Source organism: Phocoena phocoena, chromosome 8 (assembly GCF_963924675.1).
Source record: "Phocoena phocoena chromosome 8, mPhoPho1.1, whole genome shotgun sequence".
Lineage (NCBI taxonomy): Eukaryota > Metazoa > Chordata > Mammalia > Artiodactyla > Phocoenidae > Phocoena > Phocoena phocoena.
Window position 1 is genome coordinate 55,405,006 of NC_089226.1, and position 27,234 is coordinate 55,432,239.

A 27,234-nucleotide genomic window follows, 5' to 3' on the forward strand; every position below is an offset into this window, starting at 1 on the left:
ATGGAGGTAGGGCTGAGTGTGGGACTAAAAGCAGGAGAATTGGAAAATGCTTTTGATAGGAGCCAGTGTTTTCTCTGATATATTTATTTTTAGTTCAAACCATTTTACAATATAAAGTCCCTATCAGAGGCTGATAGAGAAAAAGCAGGAAATCAGAAGATTCCAAAACTAACTGGATTATTGGAACTTGCACAGAAGGAAAAAAAATCTGTGATATTTGATCTTAATGCCCCTGCACCAAGACATTTTCACAGAAGCTTGTATGTCCGCCATGTAGTAAGCGTGATCCTTGACTCTAAGATTGAGCAACATCTGGTATGTCTATCTTAGTATTTATGGTAGAGATTGGGAGGTGGGTAGCATGTCCCAGGAGCATAGCAGCTGAATCTGACCTACCTTGTAGATCTTCCCTGGGATCCTAAAATAATTCTGCTCCCTGTAAAAATGGAGATGACTACTTTATACAGCTATATGTGGCCATCTAAGAATGACCCAATGAAATTTACATCAGTGGGGAAAAACATTGAGGCTATTTGCTATTACAAACCAAATGAAATGTCACCACTCTGTTAAAAGGGAATGTGTGTAATGGCTATATGATGTGACCTGCACCGTCACCAGCATACAGCTATTAGAAGGAGCCTCGAGGTAACGGGGAGAAAGAATCTACCCCATCTTTCTTCTCTTAGTTGCTGTTCCCCACTGGGGGGAATAATTTATTTAATTGGCCAAGCCACTCAAGTTCTATAGCCATTGGTCCTTATAAAAAAAAAAAGAGAAAAAAGAAAGAGCCTTGGTATGGAACACTAAGGCTTTGAGGACTTGGCTTTCGTTAATGACATATAAAGAGACTTTTTGAGCAGAGACTTTTTTATCATGTTTTTCAGAAGCAACTCTGCATTTGGGCAGTCAGTCATTCCAAATGTCTTAAATTCTCAGAATATAGAAGAAGGCTATGAGTGGAACAAATATGTGTCTTTTTTGCAAATAGAACTATTTCCACCGATGAGTCCTAATAGCATTCCCCATAGGCAGGAAATGACCCCCTGCAAAGATGATTTTTAGCATCATTAGCCAGAGGAGATGTTTATGATTCCCACCTTTCATCCACATGTACCAGCTCCTCATCCACTCTGGCCAGTGTGAGGACACAGTGGACCCTTGGTCCCATGATGTTAACTGGGAAAACTCAGCTCCAGAACAACCTGGGTGAAAGCCCCATTATAAGAATTCATTAGACAATATTAGGCCAGGTTGACTCTATCACCAAGGGCTAGAATCTCTCTGCTCCCTATAGACTGTTACCCATGCTGGAATGGGGCTCCAGCCATTCTACTTGGGGCTGTTTGTACCTAAACAGCTGGATTATCCACTGAAAGACTTCCTGTTTTTCCTTACAGATTTTTTGGTTGCCTGGTTTTGATAGGGAGTATGTCAGGAAAAGAGCTCCTGGTTTTCAGCAAGTGGGCCAGTTATTCTCCATTGAACGCCTCACAAAAGAAAATATCAGTAGAATAAATGTTGACCACAAGAAGCTGTTCTACAGTGGATTGAGGTAAGTGTTTGACCACATCTCTTTTGGCATATATTGCCTTACGTGCACGAAATCTGTATCCCAACCAAGCTACTTAGGTTCCCCCTCCCACCTCAAGATTTCTGTGTGTGGCTATCTTTTTGGAATCTCCTGTTTTCATCTTCTTACCCTTCCCTCCATCTCTGCCAACAAACATTTATCAAGGGTAGACTCTTCCTGGAACATACTCTTCAGCTCCTCCTTCATGCTTCAATCTCTCATCATTCAACACACCTTTTTGTATGCTTGGTGTTTTTGTTTTTATATAAATTGATCATTGAAAAGTCAGAACTCAGAAAGTTGTCGATTTCCTTCTGCCATTACTAGATGGATTGCAGTACCTTGTAAATAACTTTGTAATCCAGATAGCCAGATTTCTTATAGATATAATTCAGAACATAATTAAATCATTATTAGAAAAACCCTTAAAACAGCCAAGTATGAGAAGAAACTGAAATTCTTAACCACCACATTTATAAATATGTAATCAGAGACAGATTTTTAGAATTAAAAGCACCTGGGAATAAAGTGGTAACTTTTTCAAACTTAAATATTATTAATCACTGTTTAATTTAATCCATATTCCCTTTCTCTTAGATTAAAAATAATTTTTTCCAGATAATTGTAAAGGCTTCAGAGACAGTCTGAACATGTATATGTATTTTGTTCAGATATACATATATATCTCCAAAATCTCTTGAGCTAGTAAAAATTCCCCTAGATATCTTTCTGTATCTCAAGCCATGAGCTAGGCTGTTGGATACACCTCTGTTCATGTTCCGACTTTTCCAGCCTCTCTGGCCATGGGGGGAGATGATCATAAAATATGTCTTTTTTCTTTTAGAATTAGATAATTATACATGTATTACCTCTTTTTCCCATTCAGAAGATTTCTCTTTGCCCAACTACTCCTCTGTTTTGAGTGTATTTCTATTTCCTTTTACTTTTTTATCAAAGAGAAAATGGCTCCAAGATGATTTCCTTCTCTCCTAACCATAATTTAGATTAATCTAGTAGTTGGAAATAATTATAATAGCTTCCACTATTGAGCCTTTATTATGTGTCAAGTTCTGTTGGTAGACCACAGGCTCTTTTTGAAATTCTGGCTTACCCATCAGCTACACGTGTGACTTTGGACAAGTTTCTACTCATCAGTTTTCTCATTTGAAAATTAAGGATAACAGTAACTTGATAGAATGGTTAAAAGATTAAGTGACATAATGCATATATGCACAGAGCAAAATGCTGGGCAAATGTATGAACATATTGTTGTTCATGTGTTGTTGTATGAATGTTGCTTTTATCATCACCATCCTTACATGCTGTGCCCTGGAAATTATCATCACCACCATTCTGCGAATGAGGAATCTTGCCTCTAAAGAGGAAACGTTCAGGGAGGTTAGGTAATTCACCAAAGTCAATACAGTTGGTCAGTAAGGGACCACACTGAGATTTAAATATAGGCCTGACAGACTCCAGAGTCCAAATTCTTTCACTAATAAGCCTTTAGTTATTCATTGGCCGTAGTTATATGGGCATAGTTTCAGCTGGCATCAGACTTAAGAGAGATCATATCCTAAGTCCTATTAGAAAATCAAGCAGTTTAATTTAGCTCAGCAAATATTCACTGAGTAGTAATATGTACAGCGCGCCATGCTAGTTTTATGTGAAAAGTCAACATAAGCGAGGCATCATCCTTTCTCTTAAGGAAACTATATATTCTAATAATAAGAAGAAGGGTTTCTTCCATATGCCTATAATACAAGGTTGATTGTGACAGTTCATGAGCAGACTTTATTCCAAGTCATTCCCCTCAAGAAACACTAAATTTTAAGAAGTTAAGCGGTTGTAACTTGTTATTTGTATACTGTTCATGACCAGAATACTTATTATGATCACATTTCCAATACATTCTCTGTGAGCAGTGCCTACTTCCATCAGACCACACTCACAAGACATTGTGACCTTGCCATTTTGACTGAGAATGCTTTAAATACATTACTTTGATCAAACTTATATGAATATAGAGATGCCCTCTGTTTTATTTCTGATGCGGGAATTTTTGAGTGTTTAAAAAATTTTAATTTATTAAAAATTTAGTGAGGTGAAGTTCACATAAAGTTAACCATTTTAAAGTAAACGATTCAGTGGCATTTAGTGCATTCACAGTGTTGTGCAACTGTCACCTGTAGTTCCAATACATTTTGGTACTGAACATTTTTATTTTCCCTCTGATTCCTGGTCAGTCTTGCCAGGGGTTTATGAATCTTACTAACCATTTCAAAACACCAAATTTTGGCTTTGTTAGCTTTATTCTGTTGCACATTTTCTTTCCTATTTCTTTGACTGCTGTTATCTTTATTATTTTCTTTCTTCTATTTCCTTTAGGTTTAATTTGCTCTTCTTTTAGAAGCAGAAAATTAGGTGATTGATTCTAGATCTTCCTTTCTAATGTAAACATTTAAGGCTGTAAATTTCCCTGCAAGCATTGCTTTAATTGCATTCCACAGATAATTTTGATATATTCTTATTATCCAACTTAAAATATTTAAAAGTTTTTTTATTTCCCACTTGACTCATGGATTATTTAGAAACATGTTGCTAACTTTTTTAAAATTTGAGGATTTTCCGTCTATCTAGTGTTATTGACTTCTGGTTTAAGGTCACTGTGACCAGAGAACAGCTCTATATGATTTCAATACTTTATTTTTTTTCTTTTTAAATTTTTAATTTTATTGACACGCCTTTGAAAGGTTTGTTTTGGTATAAGGCAAAGCTGCCAATTTGAAATACAAACAGATGGACACAATGTGTATATCAGATGTTGGGAATAAAGATGGTTTATTGATTGAAATAATAGAGGCATTATTTTGATTTGTCTTGACATGAATGCTGATTTATAAATCTCCTCCCCATTGATTTCTTCCTGTAGTCCAGACACATAGAAATGATAAAAAATCTCACCAAAGCTCACCTTGGTGCTAATCAAGAGTGCTCGGTGAACATTATAAAACACATGATTTCAATACTTTAAATGTATTTAAACTTTTCTTATAGACCACTGTGCTGTATATCTTGGTGAACTTCCCATGTCCACCTGAAAAAGGTGAGCTCTCTTCATTTGTTGGGTGTGATATTCTATAAATATCAATTAGTTTAAATTGGTTGATAGTCTTTTTAAGCATTTTATACTGCATCTTCCCCCTGCTTTTTCTATTCAGTTAACACGAAACATTAGTTTGCAGATCAAACTCGCACATCAGAGAACTTACCTACTATGAAGTTTTATTATTAATTTCAAAGATACAGCAGTCTATCAAGAGGCTCAGACAAAGCAAGGAGAGGTTAGAGACATTGATTTCAACTTTGCAGGTTTCTTCCTTTATTGGACCCATACTCTGTGACCCACAGTAATAGATACGGCCTCCAAGTGAGTGTTTGCAGGGTTATTTCACTTAGAAGGAGAGCATTTGAGTCACAGAACATCTGCATTTAATACTCCCAGGGAGTTGTATGGCTTATGTGACTTTCTCCAGGGATGCATGCCTCATAAATCCACATTCTGTACTTATTTACAAAATATATAATAAAGAAATACTCAACCAGAAACATCCTTTTAAAAAATGTTCTATACATAAGGCCTCTCTTCCTGGTAAATATTATTATTATATTTAGAAAATATGTAGGTATCATGTTGACAAGGAGATTAGACCATGTCTTCTTCCTTCTTTCTTCTGGGAGCAACCTTTTCAGTCAGAGAGAAATTAAGGCCTCCTTGTGCATCATCTGTCAGTTATGGAGAAGGGGGTGTAGTATCTCCAACTATGATTGTTGATTTGTATATTTCTCCCTTTAGCTCTGTTTGTTGCTGTTATTGTGATTGTTATGGTTGTTTGGCTTCTCATATTTTAAACTCTTTTATTAGGTGTATTTGCATTTTAGAATTGTTAGATCTTTTTGGTGAATCCACCCTTTCATTATGAAATGTCCATTTTCTCTGGTTATAATTCTTGCCTAAAGATTACTTTTATTAATATTGCCACACTTGCTTTCTTATAATTAGTATTTGTGTGATATTTCTTTTTGTTTCCTTTGTCTTTCAACTGCTTTGTGTCTTTATATTTAAAGTACGTCTTTTATAAACATGTCATAAAATATTATTGGTTCTTGCTTTTATATTTAGTAGGACAGTCTCTGCCTTTAAATGGGAATGCTTGGCCCATTAATATTTAGTTTAATAATTAATATACTTGGGTTTATATTACATCATACTATTTTTTTCTATTTGTCCTTTTTATTCTAGGTTGTTTATTTTGGTCATTCTTTTCCTGCCTTTTAATTTTTTTAGTTAATCAATTATTTTTTAGTTTTCTATTCTATCTCCTCTACTGGCTTCTTACATTTTTTAATTATTTTTTACTGGTTGCTGTATGAATTATAAAAAGTATCCTTATCTTATTACAATCTACCTTGAGTTAACTTATCCCATAATATAGAGTATAGAATATTAAAATCTTAATTCCATTGACTGCTGCCCTTTGTGCTATTGTTGTTATAAATAATATTTTTGTTATAAACCCAGAGTACATTTTTATTATATTTTAAAAAATTGACTACGACTGGCATTTTTCACAGAACTAGAACAAAAAATTTCACAATTTGTATGGAAACACAAAAGACCCCGAATAGCCAGAGCAATCTTGAGAACGAAAAACGGAGCTGGAGGAATCAGGCTCCCTGACTTCAGACTATACTACAAAGCGACAGTAATCAAGACAGTATGGTACTGGCACAAAAACAGAAAGATAGATCAATGGAACAGGATAGAAAGCCCAGAGATAAACCCACGCACATGTGGTCACCTTATCTTTGATAAAGGAGGCAGGAATGTACAGTGGAGAAAGGACAGCCTCTTCAATAAGTGGTGCTGGGAAAACTGGACAGGCACATGTAAAAGTATGAGATTAGATCACTCCTTAACACCACACACAAAAATAAGCTCAAAATGGATTAAAGACCTAAATGTAAGGCCAGAAACTATCAAACTCTTAGAGGAAAACATAGGCAGAACACTCTATGACATAAATGACAGCAAGATCCTTTTTGACCCACCTCCTAGAGAAATGGAAATAAAAACAAAAATAAACAAATGGGACCTAATGACACTTCAAAGCTTTTGCACAGCAAAGGAAACCATAAACAAGACCAAAAGACAACCCTCAGAATGGGAGAAAATATTTGCAAATAAAGCAACTGACAAAGGATTAATCTCCAAAATTTACAAGCAGCTCATGCAGCTCAATAACCAAAAAGAAAACAACCCAATCCAAAAATGGGCAGAAGACCTAAATAGACATTTCTCCAAAGAAGATATACAGACTGCCAACAAACATATGAAAGAATGCTCAGCATCATTAATCATTAGAGAAATGCAAATCAAAACTACAATGAGATATCATCTCACACCAGTCAGAATGGCCATCTTGAAAAAAATCTAGAAACAATAAATGCTGGAGAGGGTGTGGAGAAAAGGGAACACTCTTGCACTGCTGGTGGGAATGTGAATTGGTACAGCCACTATGGAGAACAGTATGGAGGTTCCTTAAAAAACTACAAATAGAACTACCATATGACCCAGCAATCCCACTACTGGGCATATACCCTGAGAAAACCATAATTCAAAAAGAGTCATGTACCAAAATGTTCATTGAAGCTCTATTTACAATAGCCCGGAGATGGAAACAACCTAAGTGCCCATCATTGGATGAATGGATAAAGAAGATGTGGCACATAGATACAATGGAATATTACTCAGCCATAAAAAGAAAAGAAATTGAGCTATTTGTAATGAGGTGGATAGACCTAGAGTCTGTCATACAGAGTGAAGTAAGTCAGAAAGAGAAAGACAAATACTGTATGCTAACACATATATATGGAATTTAAGAAAAAAAATGTCATGAAGATCTTAGGGGTAAGACAGGAATAAAGACACACAGCTACTAGAGAACGGACTTGAGGATATGGGGAGGGGGAAGGGTGAGCTGTGACAAAGCGAGAGAGAGGCATGGACGTATATACACTACCAAACGTAAGGTAGATAGCTAGTGGGAAGCAGCCGCATAGCACAGGGAGATCAGCTCGGTGCTTTGTGACCGCCTGGAGGGGTGGGATACGGAGGGTGGGAGGGAGGGAGATGCAAAAGGGAAGAGATATGGGAACATATGTATATGTATAACTGATTCACTTTGTTATAAAGCAGAAACTAACACACCATTGTAAAGCAATTATACCCCAATAAAGATGTTAAAAAAATTGTATTTTTTAAATTAAACTTTTTATTTTGAGATAATTGCATATTAACCTGTAAGAAATAACACAAAATGATCCTGTATACCTTTTACCCAGTTTACTCCAATGGTAAAACTTGTAAAACTTTAGTACAATATCAAAACCAAGGTATTGACATTGATGCAATCCACCAATCTTATTCAAATTTCCCCAGTTTTACTTATATTCATCTTGTGTGTTATTGTATATATAGCTCTGTGCAGTTTTATCACATGTGTAGGATTGTATATCCAGTGCCACAACCAAGACAGACTAGTTTCATCACTGGAAGTGTTCTTTTTGTTTCCCTTTGATAACTACACTCCCCTTACTTCCATCCACTTCCCCTCACCTCAAACCCACAATCACTAATCTGTTCTCTACTTTTATTATTTTGTCATTTTGAGAATGTAATATAAATAGTATCGTAGAGTATATAACCTGTTGTGATTGGCTTTTTTTCATTCACTATAATTCCCTTTGAGAGTTATCCAGGTTATTACGTATATAATAGTTTATCCTTTTTCATTTCTGAGTAGTATTCCATTGTGTGGAGGTACTGAAGTTTGTTTAATCATTCACCAACTTAAGGCTATCTGACTGTTTCTCTTTATGAGCTATTATAAATAAATCTGTTATGAACATTTGTGTACAGGTTTTCATGTGAACATAAGGTTTTTAAATTAAAAGTCTATAGTTTATTCAGATTTTAGTCATTTTTAGAAAGTGTTTTAACTGTGGTAAAAATACATATAATATAAAATGTACTGTTTTAATCATTTGTAAACATACAGTTCAGTCATTCTAATATACATTCATTACATTGTGCAGCCATCTCTGCCATCAAGCTACCTAACTCTTTTTGTCTTATAAGCTCAAATTCTATACTCATTAAACAATAACATCCCTACTAGCTCCCCCACCCCCAGACCCTGGCAACCACCATTCTGCATTCTTTCTCTGATTTTGACTTATATAAGTGGAATCATGTAGTATTTGTCTTTTTGCAACTGGCTTATTTCACTTAGCATAAAATGCTCTAGGTTCATCCATGTTAAATCCATCCATTGCAGAATTTCTTTCTTTTTTAAGGCTAAATAATATTCCATTGCACGTATACACCACAGTTTGCTTACTCATTCATCAGTTGATGAACACTTGAGTTGCTTCCACATTCTAGCTATAGTGAATAATGCTGCTATGAACATGGGTGTACAAATATCTCTTCAAGACCCTTCTTTCAATTGTTTTGGCAATATATCCATTAAGTGGACTTTGTGGATCATATGGTAATCCTATTTTTAATATTTTGAGGAACTGTCATACTGCTTTCCATAATAGCTCTATCAACAGTACACAGGGGTTCCAATTTCTCTATATCCTCTGCACCCTTGTTGATTTCTGTTTTTTTTTTTCTTGATGTAGCTATCCTAATGGGTTAGTATTAGTTCTTCTTGAAAGGTTTGGTGGAATTCAACAGTGAGGGCAATGGGTCCAGGACTTTTCTTTGTTGGCAGGTTTTTGGTTAATGATTCAATCTCCTTATTCATTGTATGTCTATTTGTATTTTCTAATTCTTTATGATTAAAAGGTAGGTTTTGTGTTTCTAGGAATTTGTTTCATCTAGGTTATCCAATTTGTTGGGATACAGCTGTTCATAGTACTCTCTTATAATCCTTTTTATTTCTGTAAAATTGGTAGTAATGTCCCCACTTTTATTTCTGCTTTCAGTAATTTGAGTTTCTCTTTTTATTAATAGTACATCTAGATAAAGGTTTATCAATTTTGTTGATCTTTTTGAAGAACAAACCTTTGGGTTCATTGATTTTCTCTATTGGTTTTCTGTTTTCAATTTCATTTATATCTGCTCTAATCTTGTATTATTTTCTTTCTTTTGCTATGTTGGATCAATTTGTTCATCTTTTTCTAGTTCCTTAAGTTACAAAGTTAGGATGCTGATTTGAGATCTTTCTTGTTTTTTAAATGTAAGCATGTATAACTATGAATTTACGCCCAACACCCCTTTTGCTGCATACCATAAGTTTTGGTATGTTGTGTTTTTATTCTCATTTGTCTCCAAGTATTTTGTAATTTCCCTTGTGATTTCTTTCTTGATCCACTGGTAGTTTAAAAGTGTGTTAAGTTCCACAAATATGTGAATTTTCCAGTTTTGCTTCTGTCATTGACTTCTAATTTCATCTTGTGGTTGGAGGAGATACTTGTATGGTATCAATCTGTTAGAATCTATCGAGACTTAATTTGTTGCCTAACATGTGGTCTATCTTGCAAAGTGTGCACCTGAGAAGAATGTGTATGTTGTTAGTGTTGGGCTGAGTATTATGTATATGTCTGTTAGATATAGTTAGTCCTTGTGTTGATTAAGTACTCTATTTCCTTACTTATCTTTGGTGTGGTTGTTCTATCCATTGTTGAGAGTGGGATATTGAAATCTCTAATGATTATTGTACAGCTGTCTATTTCTCCCTTCAATTCTGTTAGTTTTTGCTCTGTAAATTTTGCTGATCTGCCATTAGGTGTGTAAATGTTTATAATTGTTGTATCTTCTTGCTGTATTGAACCTCTTATTAATATATAATGTCCTTCTTTGTCTCTTATAACCTTGATATAAAGCCTATTTTGTCTAATATCAGCATAGCCACCCCTGCTCTTGTTGGTTACTATCTGCATGGATTGTCTTTCCATCCTTTCCTTTGTAATCCATCTGTGTCTTTGAATATAAAGTGAGTCTCTTGTAGACATCATGAATTGAAACATATGTTTTATCTGTTCTGCCAGTCTCTGTCTTTTACTTAGAGAGTTTGACCCATTTATATTTAAAATAATTACTGACAAGGAGGGATTTTGTCACACTGTTACTTCTGTCATTTCTGTAAATATTCGTTATTTTGTTTCTGTCATCTGTTTTTTTTTTCTTTCTTTACTTTCTGTATGCCTTATGCCTTTTTTGTCACTTTGGTTTCTGCATTACAATTTTCTTTCTTGTTTTGTTGACCTTTTATAGTGAAATGTTTAAATCCTTTTCTCATTTTTGGGGGGTGTATATTCTATATCTATTTTATTTGTGGTTAGCATGGGAATTACATTTACTATCCTAAAGCTTTAACACTCTTATTTGAATTTATATCAGCTTAATTTCAATAATATAGAAAAACTCTTTTCCTTTACAGATCTATTCCTACCTTTCTGGGTTGTTAACATCAGAAAATTAAATCTTTATACATTGTGTGCCCCAAAACGTAAACTAGTAATTTAAAAAAAGGCATTAGTCTCAAATTACATAGAAAACAACTTTTGGAGCTACAAACCAAATTTACAATAATACTAACTTTTAGACTAATAATTTTTTTTCTTTAGATATATTAGTCTCTTAAATCATGTAGAAAATAAAAAGTACAGTCACAAACCAGTGTTACAATAGTACTAGCTTTTATAATTGCCCATATATTTGCTTTTATTGAGATCTTTATTTCTTCCTTCAGTTTTGAGTAACTGTCTAGTGTCCATTCATTTCACCTTGCAGAACTCCATTTAGTTTTTCTTGCAAGGTGAGTCTAGTGGCCATGAACTCCCTCAGCTTTAGTTCTTCTGGGAATATCTTAATTTGTTTCTCACTTCTGAATGACAGTTTTTCTGGATATAAGATCCTTCATTGACGGTATTTTAACACTTTGAATAGGTTGGTCCACTGCCTTCTGACCTCCAAAGTTCTGATGAGAAATCTGCTGGTGATGTTGAGGATCCCTTGTATGAGACAAGTTGCTTCTCTCTTGGTGCTTTCAGCATTCTCTCTCTGGCTTTTGAAAATCTGATTATAATGCATCTCAGTGTGAGTCCCTTTGAATTCATCTTATTTGGAGTTTGTTGATCTTCTTGGATGTTTTCCTTCATATCTTTGATCAAATTTGAGAAGTTTTAAGCCATTATTTTTTCAAATATTCTTTCTGTCCTGGTCTATTTCTCTTTTCCTTTTGGGACTCCAAGAATGCATATATTGATCTGTTTGATGGTGTCCCATAGACATCTTAGGCTGTTCATTTTCTTCAATTTTTTTCTTTCTGTTCTTCAGAATGGTTAACGTCTATTGGCCTGTCTTCAACTTCACCAATTCTTTCTTCTACCTGCTCAAATCTGCCTTTGGATCCTAATAATAAAATTTTCATTTCAGTTACTATACTGTTCAGTTCTAGAATTCTTTTTGGTTTCTCTTTTAGGATTTATGTTCTTTATTAATATTTAAATTTTGTTTACACATTTTAAAACTTTATCTACATCTTCCTTTAGTTCTTTGAGTATCTTTAAAATACTTGTTTCCAAGTCCTTGTCTAGCATATCTGCCAACAGCTCTTTTCTGGGAACAGTTTTTATCAAGTTATTTCTTTTCCTTTGAATGGACCCTATTTTCTTGTTTCTTAGTATGCCTTGTGATTTTTTTTTGTTGAAAATGTATATTTCAATCTAATAATCTGGTAACTCTGGAAATCAGATTCTTCCCTTCCTCAAGGTATGCTGTATTTTTGTTATTTATTTGTTGTTGTTGGCTGTCTCTGTGCCAAGGATCAGCCTGAGTTCTTCTCAAATCTCTTCTGTTCCTTTCCCTGCTCATACATGTCACTTTCTAATTTTCCCCATATATAAAGTTGCTTTTGCATGTCCTAGTCTTTAATGTATGACTCCCAAAAAGGGAAAAAAAGAAAAAAGGTGGGGAGGAAAGAGTGCTGGCCCTTTTAACCCCTGGTGGTCACTTCAGTGGGAGTGGGAGGGGTTTGCAACAATGGGGGAAGGTACAAAAATCATGGCTTCCCTACTCTGTCTACAGCTCTGTGGATGGAAGCATCAATCAGTGATCAGAGCACAGATACCTAATATATGAAGGATAGCATCCTTTTGGCTCACCTTGGCTCCTACAAGGTGTGTGCAAGCTGCTTCAGGAACATGGGCACAGCTGCCTGCCATGGGGCTAGGGGCTGGTATACAGTAACTGCTGCTGTGCCAAGTGATGAAATCAACCAAAGTTAACTATAACTTACCATCCAAAACTCCCCTGGAAGTTGAAAGCCTTCAATAGATTCCCTAGTTACAAAATAGTTATATTTTACCTTTTATGGATCATGCTTTTAGTGTCAAGTCTAAGAGTTCTTGGTCTAGCTCTTAGATCTCAAAGATTTCTCCTATGTTTTAAACATATTCTTTCATCACTATTATGCAGTTTACAGCTTTCAGATCCTTCCTTGTTTTGTTAAGTTTATACCTAAGTATTTAATTTTCTTTGGAGTGATTGCTAATAGTATTGTTTTAAATTTCAATTTCTATATGTTTATTAATATATAGAAATGTGTTTGGTTTTTATGTGTTGGTTTCAAAAAGTATAAAAAGTAGGTTTTTAAAAACCATTTCCTTATTTCTATTTTTTAAATTTATCTTTAGGTGATCTGTAGAATTCTCTTAAAGACAATCTAACATATTGGGTAACTAATGGCAAGCACTCCTGTAAAGGTGGTATGGTTATTTTTATTTTACAGTGTAAACACTGAGCCTAAGAAATTGCCAGGTTAGTATGTGACAGAGCTGGGATTCAAACCCAGGCTTGTACAGAGCTGTTTTCAATATGCTATACCATCTCAGGGTTTAAAAAGTCTTTTGAAGGCACTTACATGGTGTATTTTCTGAGAAATTTAATCTCTGAAAATAACAACTTGACTAGGTGTTCTTCTACTGTTTCTGTAGATAGTGCACAAATATTTACTGACATTTGAAGTTCTGACATTGGGAAGTGTTGTGTTCCATTCCCCCTACTCAATGCTTATAAAAATTCTTTATATTTGAAATTTAAATATTCACCAAATTGGTATTCATTTCTTCATTCCTTCCTTTAACTATTTCTGAAGGCAGGTATGCTAGGTACTGGATATACAGAGATGAGTAAGACACAGTCTCTGCTTTTAATTTGCTTACAGTCAAGTAAAGAAGACTGATAGGAAAGCAGATAAATAGAGTAGAGTGTGGTAAGTACTCTGATGGAAGGAAGTACATTTGCTATAAAACAATGTACTGGAGCTGGTGCATTTCAGCTTATGGGAGCAAATTGTGGGAATATTTACACCGTGGAAATTGGCAAATTCTACAGTTAGGGCCTTTCTTCTTTTTTCTTTCCCTCTGTCTCCCTTTCCTTCCTCCCTCCCTCCCACTCTCCCTCTCCTCCTTCCTTCCTTCCTTCCCTCCTCTTTCCCTTAGGAAGCCAGTTTACTAAAATACTACTGTTGGTACAGGAGGAAAGGTATTAAATCCAGTCCTTTATCTCACCGTAACATGAGCTCATTCTGCATGTCATATCATAAGTTGTCCTACTACCAACTACTTCTGGTGATTTAAGCAACAGCCTTTCACAGACATGGTGGCTGTTTCCCTTTTACATGATGAGAGTAAGATTAAGTCTAAATCTCCTGTGGGTTCTTTTTCTTCCCAGAGAATATAAAGCAGTTAACATCAACATCAACTTATACATCGTCAGTGAACCTTGGCTTTTCTCACTGGCCTGGTGCTCCAGCATTCATTCAGTGACCACAGACAACATTCAGGTCCTAAATGAGATAAATCACCCTTACTTCTTCATGGTGAGCTAATGGTCCAGATTGTTCTTCCAACTCTGGTATAATAGGGGTCTCTGTCCCCCACCCCACCCCTACACTGCCTACTGTGCAGTCCCCAGGGAAGCTGCTTAACAGCAGAGATTTATGTGACATTGGAAATGGCATTCCCCTTTCTCTCACCCAGATCCTTCTGTGATTTTCAGGGAAAAATTAATGTTGTTTTAATAATTGAATTAATATTGAATCTTCACACTGCCTTTCATGCATTATGTAATTTAACCCTCTGAGTTAGCCACTAGGAGTATCCCCATGGGGGATCTGAAGTTTGTCGCTTCACATGATACAAGATTCAAAATGAGGTCTGACTCCAGAGTTTTGTTACTGCAGCCACACCTTCCTATAGGCACAACAACAATGACAGTGGCATGGGGTGTGGGGAGAAAATCAAGTGTACTTGATTCCAAAGTGAAAACTGTGTGTCCTGAGCAAAGGAGAGTGAGTGTCCAGCCACCGAGCTTGATTTCACCTCTGTCCTGCTACTGCTTATGGCCAGAAGTGTGGGGACCTGAAGACCTGTGTTTTAATCCCAGCTAAATCCCACCACTTACTGTCTGTAGAGGGAACCCCAGCTAACCAGTTAACTGCTACAGAAGCTGTTTTTCAAATCAGTGTAGAGTATGTTGACTGAGTCGGACATCTATAAGAGAAAACAGCTTAATTTCTCTCCACTGACTCTGTAAACTGCTCTGTGAACTAGATCTTTCCTTGCCCTTGAATGCGGTCTCACTCAGATCCCATAGCTTTTCTAGTCACTCTTAGATAATTTAGTCACCAAAAAGCCTCAGTTCAGCATCAACAGTCTAGTCCAGAGAATAACCCAGACTCTAAACTGCCTTGAAAATTAAAGCTTTTTAAATGAGAGGCCTAAATATTTCTTGTTGCTTTCTCCATAACTCCAGGTTCACTGGCCCTTGTTTCTGTCTTGATCAGGGTCAGGAGCAGGAGAAAGGGGATCAAGGCCAAGGGCACAATCTCACAGGGCCAGTGCTGTACTGAGGCCCTCTGGTGGCAGTGTAAAATTGCTTACCTCTTCTTTCTTGGTGGCTCGGGCAGTTTTCTATAGATGACCCTCAAGGAAACCTTGGATGGCAGGTCCCTTGGCATAGGTAAAGCCTCTCCACTTGTCTGTCCCCATACCATCCCGCTTCATGTATGTACTATATACTTTTCTAACATTTTTGTTTTTTAAAATTGATTGCAAAGTAAACTTGTTCATTATATAAAATTCAATCATTATGAAAATCCATACATTAGAAAGCAGTACACTCCTCCATAATCCTATCCCCCCTAAATCAGTAATGTCTTAAAGTTGTCCCTTTGTATATATCAAATAAAACTTTATTAAGTAAAACTTTTCATTTTAATATTTTAATTCATAATATTTGAATTGATAATAAATTCATGTGATTCAAAATTCAAAGAGTATAAAAGAATGTAAGTAAAAAACTTCCTTCTACACCTGGCCTGGGCTTTTTTTTTTTTAAGGACCCAAAGTCACTTTGTTCAGGGAGGTGGGGCCAGTATCCCAAGGACTTTCCTAAGCAGCCCACACTCTGGGTTAGAATATGCAGATTCAAATCTTGGCTCTACCACTTACTGTGTGACCTTGGAAATGTTAGTTAACCTGTCTGGGCCTCAGACAGGTTATTTGTTTATTTGTAAATTGGGAATAAAAACACTACAATAGGGAAACCTTCAAGATGGTGGAGGAGTAAGATGTGGAGATCACCTTCCTCCCCACAAATACATCAGAAATCCATCTACATGTGGAACAACTCCTACAGAACACTTACTGAACGCTGGCAGAAGACCTCAGACTTCCCAAAAAGCAAGAAACTCCCCCACGTACCTGGGTAGGGCAAAAAAAAAAGAAAAAACAGAGACAAAAGAATAGGGACGGGACCTGCACCTCTGGGAGGGAGCTGTGAAGGAGGAAAAGCTTCCACACACTAGGAAGGCCCTTCGCTGGCGGAGGCTGCAGGTGGCGGAGGGGGGAAGCTTCGGAGCCACGGAGGACAGCGCAGCAACAGGGGTGTGGAGGGCAAAGCGGAGAGATTCCCTCACAGAGGATCGGTGCCGCCCAGCACTCATCAGCCTGAAAGGCTTGTCTATTCATCCGCCGGGGTGGGTGAGGGCTGGGAGCTGAGGCTCGGACTTCGGAGGTCAGATCCCAGGGAGAGGACTGGGATTGGCTGCGTGAACACAGCCTGAAGGGGGCTAGTGCACCACAGCTAGCTGGGAGGGAGTCTGGGGGAAAGTCTGGAACTGCCGAAGAGGCAAGAGACCATTGTTTCGGGGTGCTTGAGGAGAGGGGATTCACAGCACTGCCTAAACGAGCTCCAGAGACAGGTGTGAGCCGCGGCTATCAGCGCAGACACCAGAGACAGGCATGAAGCGCTGAGGCTGCTGCTGCCGCTGCAGCCACCAAGAAGCCTGTGTGCAAGCAGAGGGCACTATGCACACCTCCCCTCCCGGGAGCCTGTGCAGCCCGCCACTGCCAGGGTCCCGTGATCCAGGGACAACTTCCCCTGGAGAACACAGGCGTGCCTCAGGCTGCTGCAACGTCATGCTGGCCTCTGCCGCCGCAGGCTCGCCTTGCATTCTGTAACCCTCCCTCCTCCCGGCCTGAGTGACCCAGAGCCCCCTAATCAGCTGCTACTTTAACCCTGTCCTGTCTGAGCAAAGAACAGACGCCCTCAGGTGACCTACATGCAGAGGCAGGGCCAAATCCAAAGCTGAACCCTAGGAGCTGTGCGGACAAAGTAGAGAAAGGGTAATTTCTCCCAGCAGCCTCAGGGGCAGTGGATTAAATCTCCACAATCAACTTGACGTACCCTGCATCTCTGGAATACCTGAATAGACAACGAATCATCCCAAAATTGAGGCAGTGGACTTTGGGAGCAACTGTAGACTTGGGGTTTGCTTTCTGCACCTAATTTGTTTCAGGTTTTATGTTTATCTTAGTTTAATATTTAGAGTTTATTATCATTGGTAGATTTGTTTATTGATTTGGTTGCTCTCCTTTTTTATTTATATATATATATATTTTTTTTTTCCTTTTTCTCTTTTTGTGTGTATGTGTATGCTTCTTTGTGTGATTTTGTCTGTATAGCTTTGCTTTTACCATTTATCCTAGGATTCTATCTGTCCATTTGTGTGTGTGTGTGTCTGTGTCGTTTTTAGCACATGTTATCATTGGTTTTTTGGTTTGGTTGCTCTCTTCTTTCTTTCCTTTTCTTTCTTTAAATTTTTTTAGTTTTTAATAATTAAAAATTTTTTAATTTTAATAACTTTATTCTTTCCTTCTGTCCTTCTTTCCTACCTTCCTTCCTTCCCTCCTTCCCTCCCTCCCTCCCTCCTTCCTTCCTTCCTTCCATCCTTCCTTTCTTTCCCATCTACCTTTTCTTCTGAGCCATGTGGCTGACAGGGTCCTGGTGCTCCGGCTGGGTGTCAAGGCCTGTGCCTCTGAGGTGGGAGAGCCGAGTTGAGGACACTGGTCCACCAGAGACCTCCCGGCTCCACATAATATCAAATGGCAAAAGCTCTCCCAGAGATATCCCTCTTAACGCTAAGACCCAGCTCCGCTCAAAGACCAGCAAGCTACAGTGCTGTACACCCTATGCCAAACAACAAGGAAGAGAGGAACACAACCCCACCCATTAGCAGAGAGGCTGCCTAAAATCATAAAAAGGTCACAGACACACTAAAACACACCACCAGACACGGTCCTACCCACCAGAAAAAAAAGATCCGGCCTCATCCATCAGAACACAGGCACCAGTCCCCTCCACCAGGAAGCCTACACAACCCACTGAACCAACCTTACTCACTGGCAGCAGACACCAAAAACAACGGGAGCTATGAACTTGCAGCCTCCAAAAAGACCCCAAACACAGTAAGTTAAGCAAAATGAGAAGACAGAGGAACACAGAACAGATGAAGGAGCAAAGTAAAAACCCACCAGAACAAACAAATGAAGAGGAAATAGGCAGTCTACCTGAAAAAGAACTCAGAGTAATGATAGTAAAGATGATACAAAATCTTGGAAATAGGATGGAGAAAATACAAGAAACATTTAACAAGGACCTAGAAGAGCTAAAGAGCAACAAACAATGATGAACATCACAATAAATGAAATTTAAAATTCTCTAGAAGGAATCAGTAGCAGAATAACTGAGGCAAAAAACGGATAAGTGACCTGGAAGATAAAATAGTGGAAATAACTACCACAGAGCAGAATAAAGAAAAAGAATGAAAAGAATTGAGGACCGTCTCAGAGACTTCTGGGACAACATTAAACGCACCAACATTCAAATTATAGGGGTCCCAGAAGAAGAAGAGAAAAAGAAAGGGACTGAGAAAATATTTGAAGAGATTATAGTTGAAAACCTCCCTAATATGGGAAAGGAAATAGTCAATCAAGTCCAGGAAGCACAGAGCCCCACACAGGATAAATCCAAGGAGAAAGACACATATTAATCAAACTATCAAAAATTAAATGCAAAGAAAAAATAGTAAAAGCAGCAAGGGAAAAACAATGAATAACATACAAGGGAATCCCCATAAGGTTAACAGCTGATCTTTCAGCAGAAACTCTGCAAGCCAGAAGGGAGTGGCAGGATGTATTTAAAGTGATGAAAGGGGAAAAACCTACAACCAAGATTACTCTACCCAGCAAGGACCTCATTCATATTCAACAGAGAAATTAAAACCTTTACAGACAAGCAAAAGCTAAGAGAATCCAGCACCACCAAACCAGCTTTACAACAAATGCTAAAGGAACTTCTCTAGGGAGAAAACACAACAGAAGGAAGAGACCTTCACTAACAAACCCAAAACAATTAAGAAAATGGTAATAGGAAAATACATATCGATAATTACCTTAAATGTAAACGCATTAAATACTCCAACCAAAAGACATAGACTGGCTGAATGGATACATAAACAAGACCCATATATATGCTGTCTACAAGAGACCCACTTCAGACCTAGGGACACATACAGACTGAAAGTGAGGGGATGGAAAAAGATATTCCATGCAAATGGAAATCAAAAAAAAGCCGAAGTAGCAGTTCTCATATCAGCCAAAGTAGACTTTAAAATAAAGAGTGTTACAAGAGACAAAGAAGGACACTACATAATGCTCAAGGGATCAATCCAAGAAGAAGATATAACAATTGTAAACATTTATGCATCCAACATAGGAGCACCTCAATATATAAGGCAAATGCTAACAGCCATAAAAGGGGAAATCGACAGTAACACAATCATAGTAGGGGAGTTTAACACCCCACTTTCACCAATGGACAGATCATCCAAAATGAAAATAAATAAACAAGCTTTAAATGACACATTAAACAAGATGCACTTAATTGATATTTTTTGGACATTCCATCCAAAAAGAACAATACACTTTCTTCTCAAGTGCTCATGGAACATTCTCCAGGCTAGATCTTATCATGGGTCACAAATCAAGCCTTGGTAAATTTAAGAAAATTGAAATCATATCAAGTATCTTTTCCAATCACAATGCTATGAGACTAGATATCAATTACAGGAAAAAATCTGTAAAAAATACAACCACAAGGAGGCTAAACAATACACTATTAAATAACCAAGAGATCACTGAAGAAATCAAAGAGGAAATCAAAAAATACCTGGAAACAAATGACAATGAAAACACGAGGACCCAAAACCTATGGGATGCAGCAAAAGCAGTTCTAAGGGGGAAGTTTATAGCAATACAATCCTACCTCAAGAACCAAGACATATCTCAAATAAACAACCTAACCTTACACCTAAAGCAATTAGAGAAAGAACAAAAACCCCCAATGTTAGCAGAAGGAAAGAAATCATAAAGATCAGATTAGAAATAAATGAAATAGAAATGAAGGAAATAATAACAAAGATCAATAAAACTAAAAGCTGGTTCTTTGAGAAGATAAGCAAAATTGATAAACCATTAGCCAGACTCATCAAGGAAAAAAGGGAGAAGACTCAAATCAATAGAATTAGAAATGAAAAAGGAGAAGTAACAACTGACACTGCAGAAATACAAAGGATCATGAGAGATTACTACAAGCAACTCTATGCCAATAAAATGGACAATGTGGAAGAAATAGACAAATTCTTAGAAAAGCACAACGTTCCCAGACTGAACCAGGAAGAAATAGAAAATATAAACAGACGGATCACAAGCACTGAAATTGAAACTGTGATTAAAAATCTTCCAGCCAGCAAAAGCCCAGGACCAGATGGCTTCACAGATGAATTCTATCAAACATTTAGAGAACAGCTACAACCTATCGTTCTCTAACTCTTCCAAAATATAGCAGCGGGAGGAACACTCCCAAACTCATTCTACGAGGCCACCATCACCCTGATACCAAAACGAGACAAAGATGTCACACAAAAAAGAAAACTACAGGCCAATATCACTGATGAACATAGAGTCAACAAAATACTAGCAAACAGAATCTAACAGCACATTAAAAGGATCATACACCATGGTCAAGTGGGGTTTATCCCAGGAATGCAAGGATTCTTCAATGTACGCAAATTAATCAATGTGATAAACCATATTAACAAATTGAAGGAGAAAAACCATATGATCATCTCAATAGCTGCAGAAAAAGCTTTCGACCTAATTAAACAGCCAAAAACCCTACAGAAAGTAGGCATAGAGGGAACTTACCTCAATATAACAAAGGCCATGTATGACAAACCCACAGCCAACATCATTCTCAGCGGTGAAAAACTGAAAACATTTCCTCTAAGATCAAGAACAAGACAAGATTGTCTACTCTCACTACTATTATTCAACATAGTTTTGGAAGTTCTAGCCACAGCAATCAGAGAAGAAAAAGAAATAAAAGGAATCCAAATCAGAAAAGAAGAAGTAGAGCTGTCACTGTTTTAGATGACATGATGCTATACATAGAGTATCCTAAAGATGCTACCAGAAAACTACTAGAGCTAATCAATGGTTTTGGTAAAGTAGCAGGTTACAAAATTAATGCACAGATCCCTCTTGCATTCCTATACACTAATGATGAAAAATCTGACAGGGGAATTAAGGAAACAGTTGCATTTACCATTGCAACAAAAAGAATAAAATATCTAGGAATAAACCTACCTAAGGAGACAAAAGACCCATATGCAGAAATCTATAAGACACTGATGAAAGAAATTAAAGATGCTACAAACAGAAGGAGAGATATACCATGTTCTTGGATTGGAAGAATCAACATTGTGAAAATGACTATACTACCAAAAGCAAACTACAGATTCAATGCAATCCCTATCAAACTACCAATGGTATTTTTCACAGAACTACAACAAAAACTTTCATAATTTGTATGGAAACACAAAAGACCCTGAATAGCCAAAGCCATCTTGAGAAAGAAAAACGGAGCTGGAGGAATCAGGCTCCCAGACTTCAGACTATACTACAAAGCTACAGTAATCAAGACAGTATGGTACTGGCACAAAAACAGACATATAGATCAATGGAACAGGATAGAAATCCCAGAGGTAATCCCATGCACATATGGTCACCTTATCTTTGACAAAGGAGGCCAGAGTATACAATGGAGAAAAGACAGCCCCTTCAATAAGTGGTGCTGGAAAACTGGACAGCTACATGTAAAAGAATGAAGTTAGAACACTCCCTAGCACCAAACACAAAAATAAACTCAAAATGGATTAAAGACCTAAATATAAGGCCAGACACTATAAAACTCTTAGAGGAAAACATAGGCAGAGCACCCTATGACATAAATCTCAGCAAGATCCTTTTTGACCCACCTCCTAGAGAAATGGAAATAAAAACGAAAGTAAAACATGGGACCTAATGAAACTTAAAAGCTTTTGCACAGCAAAGGAAACCATAAACAAGACCAAAAGACAACCCTCAGAATGGGAGAAAATATTTGCAAATGTAGCAACTGACAAAGGATTAATCTCCACAATTTATAAGTAACTGATGCAGCTCGATATTAAAACAACAAACAACCCATCCAAAAATGGGCAGAAAACCTAAATAGACATTTCTCCAAAGAAGATATACAGATTGCCAAGAAACACAAGAAAGGATGCTCAACATCACTAATCATTAGAGAAATGCAAATGAAAACTACAATGAGGTATCACCTCACACCAGTCAGAATGGCCATCACCAGAAAATCTACAAATAATAAATGCTAGAGAGGGTGTGGAGAAAAGGGAACACTCTTGCACTGTTGGTGGAAATGTAAATTGATACAGCCGCTATGGAGAACAGTATGGAGCTTCCTTCAAAAACTACAAATAGAACTACTGTACGACCAAGCAATTCCACTACTGGGCATATACCCTGAGAAAACCATAATTCAAAAAGAGTCATGTACCACAATATTCATTGCAGCTTTATTTACAATAGCCAGGACATGGAAGCAATCTAAGTGTCCATCGACAGATGAATGCATAAAGAAGATGTGGCACATATATACAATGGAATATTACTGAACCATAAAAAGAGACAAAATTGAGTTATTTATACTGAGGTGGATGGACCTAGAGTCTGTCATACAGAGTGAAGTAAGTCAGAAAGAGAAAAACAAATACTGTAGGCTAACACATATATATGGAATGTGGGAAAAAAAAAAGGTTCTGAAGAACCTAAGGGCAGGAAAGGAATAAAAATGCGGATGTAGAGAATCGACTTGAGGACACAGGGAGGGGGAAGGGTAAGCTGGGACGAAGTGAGAGAGTGGCGTGGACATATACACACTTCCAAATCTAAAACAGATGGCTAGTAGGAAGCAGCCACACAGCACAGAGGGATCAGCTTGGAATTTTGTGACCACCAGGAGGAGTGGGATAGGGAGGGTGGGAGGGAGCTGCAAGAGGGAGAATATATGGGGATATATGTATCTGTATAGCTGATGCACTTTGTTATACAGTAGAAACTAACACACCATTGTAAAGCAATTATACTCCAATAAAGATGTTTAAAAAAATACTACAATAGAAGCAATTTTATCCAAAATAATCCTGTTTGCTTAGCGGTCTGTTAATTCAAAAATTCTAAATGGGGAATCGTGAAATAAATGATATACAGTGGGGCTTCCCTGGTGGCGCAGTGGTTGGGAGTCCGCCTGCCGATGCAGGGGACACTGGTTCGTGTCCCGGTCTGGGAAGATCCCACATGCCGCGGAGCAGCTAGGCCCGTGAGCCACGGCCGCTGAGCCTGCGAGTCCGGAGCCTGTGCTCCGCAACGGGAGAGGCCACAACAGTGAGAGGCCCATGTACCGCAAAAAAATGATATACAGTGTATTAGCTTTTTACTACATTAAAAAAAATGTACCTAATACTTAGTGGCTTAAAACAAATAAATGTTTGTCACATTCTCTATGATGGCTGAGTGGTTTCTCTGTGCTCAGCCAGTTTGGTTGGACTAAGTGGTAGGATGGCCTCATTCATATGTCTATGGTCTTACCTGAGATGACTGTGGTCTCTCTTTGTTTGGTCAGTCATCCTTAAGGAATCCAGCTTGTGTATGTTCACCTGGTTGCATTGGGTTCTCAGCAGCAAGAGAGGTCAAGTCCCAATGCACATACCTTTTCAAGGATATCCCAGTGTGATGTTTGCTAATGTTCCATTGGCCAAAGAAAATCACATGGTCAAGTCCAGATTCAAGGTGGGGCAGGGAAGAAACAGACTTTACCTTTTGATGGAGAGGAACAGCAAAGTCACATTGCATATAGACCTGCATTTTGGGAGGAATATTTTGGTCTTTTTTATTAACAATCTACCACATACATACCTCACACATTTTAATTTAAATCATTCACTTTTTGACATAGACTCAATGTCTTTCCTTTGAGTGTATTTCAGCTGATTGAATTCTGTATTCTCTTGCTTATGTATACTTTCCAATGAACCATCTATGATTTCTACGTTTTGTTTCCTTAAAGCACAAGAACTTGAGGGACTTCCCTGGTGGTCCAGAGGGTAAGACTCTGCGCTCCCAATACATGGGGTCTGGGTTTGATCCCTGGTCAGGGAACTAGATCCCACATGCATGCCACAACTAAGAGTTCGCATGTTGCAACTAAGAAGCCCACATGCTGCAACTAAAAGAACCTGCATGCCACAACTAAGAGCCCACATGCCATAACTAAGAAGTCTGCATGCCACAACTAAGAAACCCGCATGCTGCAACTAAAAATTCCCGTATGCCACAACCAAAAAGCCTGCATGCTGCAACTAAGTCTGCATGCCACAACTAAGAGGTCCGCATGCCGCAACTAGGAGTCTGTATGCCACAACAAAAAGATCCTGCATGCCGAAACTAAAAGATCCTGCATGCCTCAACTAAGACCCGGCGCAGCCAAGATACATAAATAAATAAATACTTTAAAAAATTAAAAGTAAAACAACGTGAAGTCATTTGGAGAAATGACGGGAATGAGGAAGCCACCCAGTTTTTTATAATCCTCCCCTCATCTCTTAGTGTTTCTCTCATACCTAAATCAAAAGCAGTTTATTTTTTAATGACCTTTTCTTTCCTCATCAAGTTTTTCAAAGCATCGACTTAGTTCCCTTGAAAATGACATACTTTTTAAGCTCAGATTTAAGTAACACTGAATTACACAGCACAATTTAAACAACTGGTGCAGCTGTTCTAAGCCATTTGGGTAGTAAGAACAACTGATTCTTGGTGACGGTACAGCTCACTTAGTGGGCATCCTGAAGCAGGCCAAAGCACAGGTCAGTTAGGTTCCCAGAGAGGATGAAGAGCCTCAATTTAGTGGAAGTTGGTTAAGAGCTTCTAATGTACGTGCCTAGTAGAGCTGTTGTGAGGATTAACTGTGAAAATACCTTTGAAGTGCTTGGAATGCTTCCTTAACTCCTGTAAATTCTCATTAATGTTAGTTGTTGTTCTCATCATTATCATGATAGTTCATGTTATTGTTATTATTATCATGGTTAATCAGTCCAAGGAAAGACCATGGGATAGGGTGGAAATGGCATAAGAAAAAATAAAAATGATAGACCCAGTACCATCAAGTAATACTAGAAGGGGGACAATGAAGGTGGAAAGGGATGAGTAAACTAGCGAAATGAAAAACTCATACAAGAGAACCTAGAAGATGGAGCTCTGTGAACTGGGTGATTCAGGCAAGGAGACTGGAGAAGTTGGCATGTTAATTAAGAATTATAATTTCAACATATTTATCTGAAGCATGCTGATTTAGGAGAAGGATTCCTAAATGCTGGTTCACAGACTGGTTGCTTTTTCCTGGGAAGCTTGTTAAAAATACAGAAATTCTAATTCCTGAGTCTGTAGTGAGGCCCAGGAACCTGTATTACTAAAAGCTGCTCAGGTAGATTTGGATGCACAGCCAGGTTTGGGAAGCCATGCCATGAAAACATAGAACACTGGAAGTCAAGAAACTTGGGCTGTAGTCCTGGGTCCAGAATACACTTGCTCTGTGACATCTCTGGGACTCCCTCAAACACCTATCTTGAGGGTCCAGGGAGAAGTGTGGGAAGTATTTTATCCTTTGGCACATGTAAGGGGGGATTGTTAGGATAGCAGCAGGTACTCTCTGTGTTTGAGACCAACCCCATCATCAAGGTTCCTCTGCCTGGTCTGCCCCCTCTCCTCCCTGGCAGCCAAGCAAGGGACCTGGCCTACATGATCTAAAATCCCTTCTAGCTGTAAATCCTTTAACTATTTTCTATTTTGCAGACACCAAGTTACTATAAGTTCATGTGGATTCTCATGGAGTGTGTTTCTGCAGTTTTCATTGTTGCCATATTTTATTTTCATTGGTAAGCGTATGTTTGTAATTTTAAATGATTTTTTCCCAAAATAAAAATATAAATGGTCCTTATGTAAATTTGAGAAAAAACAGTTACATTTTCCCCATAATTCTATATGGCGAATTCTCAGGAAGACAGGGTTTTATCATCTGAACCTCCCATTTCTCCTCATGCTGCTTGCAGCTCCTCACAACCCCTTCTACCTCCTAAAAATGAGACCATATTCTAAGAATAAGGACTCTCACTAAAGCTTAATCAAATCCTGTTACTACTGTTTTGGTGTGGATCAGTTGGGAGAGGACAGGGATTGAAGGTTGCTCAGAACAAGTGTCTCCACCTTCCCACCTTCCACAAAATTGGACATGCAGAGTGCTGTGTAAAGAGCAAGTTCACAAACTGGGGAGCCTGGATTTTAGTTGTGGCTTTGCCTTTAGTTTCTGGGTGACCCTGGGAAAATCACTGCCCCTTTCCAGACCATAGTCTTTTTATCTGTCCAAGAAAATAACATTTGAGAATTCTTGAGGGAAAATGCTTCAAGATTGCAAGGTTCAGGGTGGGAGAGGGGACATCTGGTAGAAGAATTTTAGCTAGAAGAGTCCATGGTTGTTTAGACTTCATCATGCCCATCATTTCCTCATTTGAGTTCTCCTTTAAAGGCGGAAACTACAAACCCTCTGCTTACGGTAGAATTTGACTGGATAATGTTCTTTTCTGGCCACTGCCTTGAATTATGGCCTATTTTGGAAGAGGTCTGTGAGGCTCATGGATAGTCTGCTTCCTTCCAGGTGGAGAGAGAGCCAAAAAGAAAAATTACTCCGGAGCACTGGCATTCACACAGGTAAATCAGAGGCCTAG

The 27,234-nt window shown here is 37.9% G+C and overlaps 1 protein-coding gene across 1 annotated transcript; it reads left to right on the plus strand.

Moving 5' to 3' along the window:
* GDPD4 (glycerophosphodiester phosphodiesterase domain containing 4) lies at positions 1 to 27,234 on the plus strand. The gene is made up of 6 exons (XM_065882376.1): positions 1 to 6; positions 94 to 315; positions 1,401 to 1,555; positions 14,385 to 14,532; positions 26,306 to 26,388; positions 27,165 to 27,234. The coding sequence occupies exons 1-6, from the start codon at positions 1 to 3 to the stop codon at positions 27,232 to 27,234; spliced, it is 684 nt and encodes a 227-aa protein (XP_065738448.1).

Bases quoted from the DNA above. Each gene is read 5' to 3' on its own strand.
- GDPD4 (XM_065882376.1), top strand. The intron at 1,556-14,384 runs GTAAGTGTTTGA...TTTTCTTCCCAG, and splicing joins CTGTTCTACAGTGGATTGAG to AGAATATAAAGCAGTTAACA. The intron at 26,389-27,164 runs GTAAGCGTATGT...GCTTCCTTCCAG, and splicing joins GCCATATTTTATTTTCATTG to GTGGAGAGAGAGCCAAAAAG.